Source organism: Exophiala oligosperma (assembly GCF_000835515.1).
Source record: "Exophiala oligosperma strain CBS 72588 unplaced genomic scaffold supercont1.3, whole genome shotgun sequence".
NCBI classification, from domain to species: domain Eukaryota; kingdom Fungi; phylum Ascomycota; class Eurotiomycetes; order Chaetothyriales; family Herpotrichiellaceae; genus Exophiala; species Exophiala oligosperma.
Genome location: NW_015622820.1, coordinates 369,257 through 378,935, shown reverse-complemented (window position 1 = coordinate 378,935; position 9,679 = coordinate 369,257). Strand labels below are relative to the sequence as shown.

The 9,679-nt window shown below is 50.2% G+C and overlaps 4 protein-coding genes across 4 annotated transcripts; 2 read left to right on the top strand and 2 right to left on the bottom strand.

Annotated features, from left to right (window-relative positions):
* Nucleotides 1–318: 318 nt before the first annotated feature.
* PV06_02979 (uncharacterized protein) lies at nucleotides 319–2,507 on the top strand. The gene is made up of 3 exons (XM_016403728.1): nucleotides 319–748; nucleotides 817–1,187; nucleotides 1,271–2,507. The coding sequence occupies exons 1-3, from the start codon at nucleotides 437–439 to the stop codon at nucleotides 2,337–2,339; spliced, it is 1,752 nt and encodes a 583-aa protein (XP_016264733.1). The 5' UTR covers nucleotides 319–436; the 3' UTR covers nucleotides 2,340–2,507.
* On the bottom strand, nucleotides 2,210–3,470 carry PV06_02978 (uncharacterized protein). Its single transcript, XM_016403727.1, has one exon. It carries the CDS (start codon nucleotides 3,181–3,183, stop codon nucleotides 2,602–2,604), a length of 582 nt encoding a protein of 193 aa, XP_016264732.1. The 5' UTR covers nucleotides 3,184–3,470; the 3' UTR covers nucleotides 2,210–2,601.
* Nucleotides 3,471–5,713: 2,243 nt separating this feature from the next.
* Nucleotides 5,714–7,369, top strand: PV06_02977 (uncharacterized protein; the record flags this gene model as incomplete). The annotated part of the gene is made up of 9 exons (XM_016403726.1): nucleotides 5,714–5,800; nucleotides 5,873–5,936; nucleotides 6,060–6,154; nucleotides 6,229–6,309; nucleotides 6,439–6,478; nucleotides 6,548–6,618; nucleotides 6,708–6,803; nucleotides 7,066–7,170; nucleotides 7,235–7,369. 9 exons carry the CDS (start codon nucleotides 5,714–5,716, stop codon nucleotides 7,367–7,369), a joined length of 774 nt encoding a protein of 257 aa, XP_016264731.1.
* Nucleotides 7,361–9,417, bottom strand: PV06_02976 (uncharacterized protein). Its single transcript, XM_016403725.1, has 4 exons — nucleotides 8,897–9,417; nucleotides 8,308–8,827; nucleotides 7,935–8,205; nucleotides 7,361–7,854 (listed from the first exon to the last, which is right to left on the bottom strand). The coding sequence occupies exons 1-4, from the start codon at nucleotides 9,349–9,351 to the stop codon at nucleotides 7,514–7,516; spliced, it is 1,587 nt and encodes a 528-aa protein (XP_016264730.1). The 5' UTR covers nucleotides 9,352–9,417; the 3' UTR covers nucleotides 7,361–7,513.
* Nucleotides 9,418–9,679: the final 262 nt, after the last annotated feature.

Sequence of the window (9,679 nt, the reverse complement as noted above, 5' to 3'; positions counted from 1 at the left end):
CACTCTAGGGGTCTTTCTCCGCAGTGAATACTTCCGTAATAGCCTTGCCGTTGTTGACCAGAGATGAACTCCATAGTCAAGTAATAGGGCCGCAACGAGTGTTGTATTTTAATCCTCAAGACAGTGACCTTGCTAAGTTTATCGATGAATGAAATGGCGCCACCAAAGTGTACCGTATGAGGTTCGGTGCTGTAGTCTCTTGATATTTACTGTACCAACCAAAGAGGGAATCTTTGCCGACACGCATCTCGCGCGTGTGTTATGTGATACTTCTACCCGGTACTGTAGGTTCAACACATTCACGAAAAGGTCGTCAGAACCCTATACAACAATACCAGTAGTAACAACAAGCCATAAGGATGTTCCACACTCGTCTCATCTCCAACTCGATCAGTTCGACAAGTTGAATCTTGCAGGCCTGTTACCACCGACCGCCATGGCCAATTTGTTTCCATACACTTTCATTTCTTGCCCCTGTTCTGATGTCTCTCGAAGGGCGTTGACTTCCAAGAGACTCTCGCGCGAGGTGGACTTGGACCAACAAATTCAGCAAGATGAAGAAACGTTCGACTCTCGACAACCTCGATCATCCTTTTCGCTATTCCCCCCTGAAAATCTACTCTACTGTGAAGAATGTCACGACATCAAATGTCCGCGGTGTGTGACGGAAGAAATCAACGCCGTGTACTGTCCAGATTGCTTGTTCGAAAGTCCAAAGGTCATGGTCAGAGGCGAAGGCAACAGATGTGTAAGTTTTGGAATCTCTTCCCAAAAGGAAACCTCATGGATACTGACAAGTCCTGACCAATGTATCAGCCACGCAACTGCTACCACTGTCCCATATGTACATCTCAGATGATCACAACTTCTGTGGGAGACCCGAAGGAAGGACCGTTCATTCTCAACTGCAATTACTGCATGTGGAATACCCTTGACGTCGGCCTCAAATTCGACAAGCCAACCGGCATCCGTACTCAGATGGACGATCTCTCGAACGGAGCCAAACCGAGGTCGTCCAGTATCAAATCTCCATACTCGTCGGGTCAAGACCAACCTCCCCGAAAATCCTCCCTCGCATTGCCACCTTTTTCTCCCTCCGACCAGACTGAGCCGCCCGAATCCACAAACAGGACAATGCCACGAGCACCACTGGATTCGGCATCTAGGTTTAATGCTCTCAAGACATTGTAAGTTTATAAAGAAATGCAACAAGAGGTGTCGAGGGGAAGCGCCAGATATTGAGGTCGATCGCACACTGACATTAGTACAGTTACAAGGACCAAATCGCAGAATCGTCCGCTACCGATGTCGACTTCCCAACGTCGGCACTTGACATGGCCTATTCCTCGCCCTCGTCCCTTCAAAGAATCATGAACATCTACACCAACCCGTCAAGTTCCTTGAAGCGCTCCCGTCAGAAACTCACCATAATGCGCGAGGCCAGAACGCGAGACGAAGGGTTCAAAGTCGTAGAACCTTCTTCAGGACCAATTTTGGACTACGAAGAGACCACGACCTCTTCACAACGGGCATTCCAGTATCCATCCTTCATAGGCAACCCGGACGCTCTGGGGGTTTCGGACCTCAAACCGATGCCTACGCTCATGCGCACGAAGCGCTCCAAACGCTGCGCGGCTTGCAAACACATCCTCACGCGACCCGAGCTCAAGATCAGCTCGGCTCGTTACCGCATCAAACTCATCGCCCTCAACTACATCCCCTACGTGACCGTCAAACCACTCCCCGTGTCTGGGGGCTTACCACCTCCGGGGCCCGACGGAGCCGACCTCCTCCTCTCGGCCGGCAAACCCGTCCAGTTCATCATGACCCTGCGCAACCCGCTCTTCGAGGACGTGAGTGTCGGCCTCGGCAGCCCGAGTGTGACCCCCGGCAAGCACGGCCACCGGGTGACGATACTGTGCCCTCAGTTCCAGATCGGCAAAAACAGCGACGCGTGGGACGATGCCTTGAACAGCAACAGTCACAATACTACCGGCGGTAACAATGCTGCCAACAATAACAACAGAGGCATGGTCAATGCTTCCGGGGGCGAACAGATCGCCGGCAAATTGTACGACCAGGGCAGGAACTGGGTGAGTGTGGTGCTCGAGATCGTCCCGGCCACCATCTTCAGGAGACAAGGCGAGGTCTTGGAGGAAGACGAGGACGTGATCGAGATCCCCATCCGGGTGAGGTTGGAATGGACGGTCACGGACGAGGATGCGATGATCGAGCGACGCAAAAAGGACAAGCTCCTCGAGGAAGGCGAAGACGCCGACGACGGGAAGAGGGAACTGAGTTATTGGATGGTCTTGGGCATTGGGCGAGTCGATTGTTGAAGTGAGTAGGCGATTAAAGCGGGCGTCTTTTCAATGATACCCCAGATGGAATTGTTTTGTTTCTGTCGGTGACACTCACACAACACCATTGCTTTTTTTTTTCTTTTGTGGATTCAAGTGGCTTGTCGGCGTTGCTTGTTTCTATCAGAACCGTAGTACATACACAGCCTTTGCCAGGTCCCTCTTCCCCGAGGGAAGTCATAAACAGGCCATCATGTTGAACCATTTCGACAACTCCCGCCTTGATTCTTTTTTGTCGCTTTTATACCGTCCTCCGATCAGACATGACCCTGACGATACCTCCCACGCCAACCACCTCTGTCAATTTCTCGTGCCAGCTGAGCAGCACGCTCATCACCTGGCCGCCACCGCCTTCCCCGAAATTTCTGCCCTGGATCTGACTGAATCCCGACCCGGTGGCCTGAGGGCTCGTACCTTTGTTACTGTTGCCGCCACCGCCGGCCCCGCTCGCCATGCCCTTGTAGACGTACTTCATCAGGGTGTCCCCCAGGGCGGCGCCCCCGGGCTGTCTGAGCATCTCGCCGAGTAGCCTGCCGACGTCGCTCTGCCTGATCCCCTGTAGCACTTCGAGCACCGTGGTGAGGTGGACCTGTTTCGCCGACTCGTCGCCCGCAAAGGGAGCGGTCTCGAGGGCCGACTGGAGAGCCCCCAGGCTGTCGCCGGCCCGGAGCAGTTGGCGGACCTGCTGACCTATCTGCGCCGATTCGGCCGACGTCGACGGCGCCGGGAGGTTGGCGGGGAGGAGGGTGGTCATGGGGAAGTTGAGCGCCGAGTCAGGGTCGTAGGCGTCGACGTTGATCGTCCGCCAGTTCACGTTGGCCATGGTTGCAAGGGGAGGGCCGGGTGGGGGAGTTGGCTCTCGCAGGTTTCGTGGACCCGTAATCGTCGTTTTCTTTGGGTTATCTACCTAATGATTCAGGTCGAGGTGTTTGGTTCCCAAAACGTTCCTTCGCTCCCGTGGTACGTTTTGAATTCCGGTGTTCCGAGTTTTCGAGTTGTGATTAGGAGATTCAGGAGGTGTCTCGGTTCAAGTTCCTTTGTCGCATATGCAAGAGGGGAAAATCAAAACGTGTGTTGTTGTTACCAGGCAGAGACAGAGGTGTGTGCTCGGTGAGCGCGGGGACATCATCTTAGAACGGGGCGGCGCAGCCTGCTCAGTACAGCCCAACCGCATTACATAACAATGCCAAGTGTCAGCCTCGTCACAGCCACTTCCCGTGTGTGAGATGCAGCCTTGGACGACGGGCAAACGTTCGAATTCTTTTCGCCTTTCCGAGACATTACTTTTGGTAGGCAGGCATCATATAACAATCGTGAGAACTTTTTCTTGAACGTTTCTCTGATGAAAAGCTACGTAGGTACGCATGATGATAATGGGCGATTTTAATTACCAAACCCCCACGAACGGAGGACACGGACAGCGATCTGTTCACGGGTTGCCCCTCGAGAATGAAAACGTGTTCGACAGGCAAAACTCAAGACTATAACGCAGTCACTGCAAACCCAGGTCTCTTGGACTCGAGTGGGTTCAAACCCCAAGCTTGACTACTAGCGTCATGGACGGTTGTCCTTCTCAAATCTCGTCGATATTTCCCGGCGAAAGAACCTCCTTCGGCACGATGCATGACACAACTGTATTCCAACAGGTCAACCGTCAGCACAATATCCGACTTTTCTCTTTCTCGTTGGAGAGGTTGCGACTCACGTGTTGTCCCAGATGACCAAGTCACCGGGATTGTTCCAGGGAATGCTCAAGGTATATTTGGGCTGCGTCGCGTGCGCCATGAGCTTTTCCATCAACTCGGTCGATTTCTCCCGCGGCACATCAACGACGTGATCCATGTGAGCCGCAATATAAAGGTTCATCCTCCCGGAGGGTTCGTGCTTTTGCACAATCTTGTGCTTGTGCATGGGGAACGAATTGACGTCGACATCCTTGAAGTATTCCGGGGCGGCCTTCTTTCGTGACGAGTAGAGAGAATGGGCACCGACGTAGTCGTGTTCCATCAGCTCGGCTTTCAGGTCTGGGTCGAGCTCGTCAAAGGCCGTTCGGGTGTCGGCGAAGCCGGTGTTTCCTCCGGTGTTGGGAGGGGGCAGTTCGTGTGCCTTCAAGAGTGAGTACGACGCTCGCCGGGGGTTGAACGACGAGTCGACGTGGAACAGTGCGTTGCCCTTGTTGTACTGGGATCGGGGGCTGTCGGGTGACAAGACAGCATTGGTTTCGGGGTCGATGTTGCCCGCGTCAAAGAGCTCGTAAAACTCGTATCTCGGTTTACGACCGTTGGTCATGTACGGTCTGATGTCGTCCAGATCTCCAAAGCGGCGTGATAGTTCGACGTGGGCCTTGTCGTCGAGACCGGTGTTGCGGAATACAATCACGCCATACTGTTTTTCTCCGGATCAGTCTCGTTTATTTCTTTGAGCGGAGGAACAGTCTCTCGAACTCACCTTGGCAGATGCAGCGAGTATTTCATCAAAGACCTCGTCAGAGATGGGTTTCGTGAAATCAACACCCTCGATTTCCGCGGCAAAAGTGGGATGGAGTGGTTTACATTTGAGAGTTTTGAACTCTACCTCTGGATTGATGAGGATCCCTGGCATTTTTGATGATGGGCGAAATGATATCGTTGGATCAGGACTCAGTACCAGTTTATGCAAACGCGAAGGAATGGTAAGTCAACTCCCAAGTTGTACTTGGACAAGGACTGGAACTGCCGGGGTCTTTCTTTATATAGGTCTGATACCCTTTTGCTTGTAGGGAATTGAACCAGTGTATGGTCAGAATACTAGACTTTCCGTTCGGCAAGTCTGTGCCGTTCAAAAACACATCTGCCGAAGCCCCATGATTCTGTGTCTAGAAACAAATGGGTGCTAGTTCAAGATTGTCAAGTTGTCAGCCTCGATCCTTTCTCCGCAAAGTGAGTTACTACTGTATGTACGGTGTACGGACTACGAGTACCTACTCATATGGAGTATGTTGGAGCAGTGCGGGGGAGTTTTTTACTTACCTCCAAGGGTTATTTCAGGGGATGCAGATCGTCGCTTGCGCTTTACTTGGTATGCTTGTACGAGTACGAGTACAGGTGTCCCGATTGTACAGTTAAAATACGGAGTACAATCGATGTATCCGGAATTTTGTTTAGGGAGTGTTTTGCAAGGCTATGAGAGCCTCGTGCGGAGGTTCTACGTACCGACCATAACCGAAGACACCCAGAGAGGGAGGGAGAGGAAACGGGTATGTACATATATACATACTCACGGTAGTAACAGTACACACATTCTCACAAAAGGAGTGTGGCAAAAGACTTTCCACGTCGGATTCAAACCTCACCAGCATAGTAACGTCCATCAGTATGCCAATCGCAATCGTGACAGGTGCGAGTAGGGGTATAGGTAGAGCAATTGCCTTACAATTGGCCGAGGATGGCATGGACCTTGGTGTAAGTAACTTTCTTTTGTAGGATGTCGAGGATTTGTGGGTGAGTGACCACTGACCAAGAGTCTGTTGCCAGATCAATGACATTCAAGCACAATCGGCAGATTTGGAAAATGTAAAAAAGGAGATTGAGAAAAAAGGTATGTAGTAATTCCTCAATCTCCCTGCCCACCCCACGGACCCTCAGCCTAGAACAGTCCTTCTGCAAACACCCTGTACGAGAAGAAAACCAGATACTCATTGTTCTACCTCGTATGTACTAGGTCGTCGAGCGAAATGTGTCATAGGAGATGTGACTCAAGAGAAGGATGTACAAGGATTGGTGGCCACTGTCGTCCAAGAGTTTGGAGAGTTGAATGTATGGTCGTCTCGATTCTCACCAACCACTCACTCTGTACCAAAACAAAAACTCACACAGCCCCTGCTGTATAGGTCATGATTGCAAACGCAGGTATCATTGTGACAAAAACACTTCTCGAAGTCAGTGTGGAAGAATGGGATAGAGTCATGGCAGTAAGTTTATTCGTTACTTGTACTTGTCTTCTGTACAGAAAAAATCTCGATTTCGTCATTTGCCCTCTCCTCCAGCGACGAATAAATATCAATATCTGCATGGGCGGAACATTCTGACACAAAAAAAAGGTCAATGTTCGTGGTGTGATGTTATGTTATCGTGAAGCAGGTGAGTCTTTCTCAAACGCCGGAGGGCAGCAACCTCCAGTATCCCGAAATTGATTGGAGATGACAACAGCGAAACAAATGATCAATCAAGCCAAGGGAGGAAAGATTGTCGGTGCCTGTTCAACCGCTGGACATAGACCGGTACGTTGGAACTTCTTCACCCTCTTCTCTGACAAAATTCAGGGAATGATGAGTTTGGTTTTGCTGATACTCGTAACCAAAAAATAAAGTCTGGAGCTGGAGTCATTGCGTACGGGACCAGTAAATGGGCAGTTCGAGGTCTCACCCAGGCCACCGCGGTAGAACTGGGACCACATAACATCAATGTAAGCGCTCCATACATGACCTCTCCCCAAGTTTTGACATGCGAACATAAGGGCTGATAACCGTGGGTGCAATAGGTAAATGGTAAGATCCGGGTTCCAAGTTGGTAATTATATCTCATACAAAGACTGACGACGACTGTGTGTATTCCGTCAGCATATTGTCCTGGACCCGTTCCAACAGATGTGAGTGTGCCATGTTTTTTTCTGTTTGGACTCTCAAATGGCACGGCCGAGGGCGGAAGCTGATGTGTTTGTCTGGCAGATGTGGGACAAGATCGCCCAGAATGTCTCGGAAAAGACTGGAGTGACACCACAGGAAGCCTTCAGTAATTCGATCAATACTAGAACTTCCTTGAAACGCCATACGGTATGTTTGACACGTCCTACCTCATCAGCCGAAAAGAGTACCGCTGAGTCGCTGACTGTTTTAGGAACCCGAGGATATTGCGAATCTCGTCAGTTTCCTTGTGAGCCCAAAAGCAAGAAACATCACAGGTCAGGCCGTGATTGCGGATGGAGGTAGGACTGTTATGCTCAGTGGTTACCTTGTTTTTATTGTGTGCTAACAATGCTTCAAAAGGTATTGCATTTGCTTGAGGACTTTCGTAATTCAAAAATCGCCTTGTCTTCATATGACCTGTTCATACCACTCAATCAATTCAATTCGCGTTTTCCTGGTCCTAAAATTCACACTACCAAGATCAACGCCTTCAGTTGCCAATCATAAATTCGGAGCTAGAAAGCTGGGTGTACCGTCCCATGTAGTAGTCGAAATCATTGTGCTGACTAGAGTCCTCAAAATATTTCAAGCTTTCCATACCGAGGCGAGTAACTTCTTCGATCTCGGTCAGTGTGTCTGAGTCGGACCTCCTCGATTTGATTATGATGGGATATTCCCAATCATCGACCTTGTCGCCGACGGCATCGTCAGCAGCCAGGATGGGGATGTTGATCCTGGCACTACTGTCCTTGGAGACGTTCTTGTCGTCGGCCTCCTCGAAAGGATTGAAGTTGGCGTCCGAGGTGGTCTCAGAGATGGAGTTCCGATCATCTGAGAGAGCCGTGAGCAAAACAAGGAGATCATCACCGCTTGAGAGAATCTAATCTCTGCAATTGAAGAAGAGTGCATACCTGTGCTTTCATAAGCAATGCTCGCCTTGTTAGAGGCGTGGTAGTCGATATATACCACGTCTGCTGGTCCTGATTTTCTCTCTCCGGGAACAATATTTGCTGTCCTCGTGGTTCTCACCGATCCGCCTCGTTTCCGCTTATGAACTTGTAGGCCAGCGATAGCCGAAGGTCCTAACCGCTGCTCATTTGCCTTCAAAGCTGCAGCTTCGAGTTTGTCACGTGAAAGACTAGGAGATACAATCTCTTCCATCTTTGATATCCAGAATTTGACCTGTTTTCGACAATGTTAGAGCAATGGTCACTCAAACACACGCGTGTCCTCTTGGATTTTTAAAGACCCGACGGTGAAAGGCTTGCCCGGGTTTGGACATACCAGTTCTGGGTGTTCGGAGAAAGCATTCATCAGTACTTCCTCACCATAGACTTGCCTCAAAGGTGCCCACTGTTTCCAATGCGCTCCAAGAATCCCGCGGTGCAATTTGTCTCGAAAATCGTAACTTATCTCACGGTTGAAGGAATTCACTTTTGCAAGCAGACTACTGATGACCATACCATGATTTCGGATCTCTTCAAGGCGAACCCTCAGACCGAAAGGCAGAGGTGATGTTTTCGAATCCGAGATATTGGTTTGACCCATACCCTTCACCGGTTCAGTACTGGTGTCGACAACGGCGTTCATTGTCCCAAAAGGAGACAATGGTCCGGAAGTCGAAGTACTTTCAGCTACAGGAGCTGGGTCTCTCGTTTCGTTTGCTCCCTCGTGCGGCTTATTGGGAGAAGTCCAGCGTATCGCTTTCTGTGCTTGTTCATATTTCCACGCTGAAGCATTCTTCTCTTCAATCAGCGTCTCAATTAATGCTCTGTGGTCTTTCAGTAGGCCAATGTCTCGATGGCTTCAGTCAAGGAACAGAAAATTTGTTAGATTTGATCCAAAGCAGACGCGCAGATGGTAAGAGACACACCTTCTCGCCTGTGCTGCAAATATCAGCACATTGAGCATAACCAGCAGAGAGCTTTTCAGCCTTTCCAGGTTTGCTCGGAGGAGTTGAATCTGGTCCTCTAAGAAGGGAAACTTCAGTCTCTGTTTCCATCCTGCCACTATCGAGTTAGAGGAGAAGTGTCCGTCCAGCGAAGAGTTTAGGTCGTTGAAGACATCCATGCACCTGTCGACCAGGCCTTTCGTTGTGGCGAGAGCCTCCTTCGAGCAGAGCTCTACGTTTTCATCTTTGGACAGTTCATTGCCAAGTTGCTTGAGGACGGCGCCTGTCGCTGCGATCTCTTGCGAGATACTATCAATGGATTTGTCGGCGGATTTGATTTTGCGTGAGAATGTAAAGAGTTTGACAGAAAGGCGAGCACCGAGATCAGCGATTTGGATCACACTGGCAGCCACGCCGAGGATTTCGATTCCAGACATTGATGCCTACAATGTACGTGGCATAACTTTGAGAGACGATGTAGCAAAGCTGAAAATTGATCTGAGGGCTGGAGAAGCATGTTGAGTATTGATATGCAAGGACAGTGTAACGATCAACAAGGCGGAGCTTCGCTTGGGCGATGGCGGTGGTGAGGCGGTGTCTCTAGGCTGATCAGGTGCGTGTACTGTATGTTGTATTATAGAGCACAGCACGGAGTGTTAAGGGATCTTAGCTGGTATCTTCAGTTAAAATTTAGGTACCAAAAGCACCTAAATTTTATGGCAAGAGCACCTGAATCGAGGCTCATCTGATTTCCCGCTAGGCGCC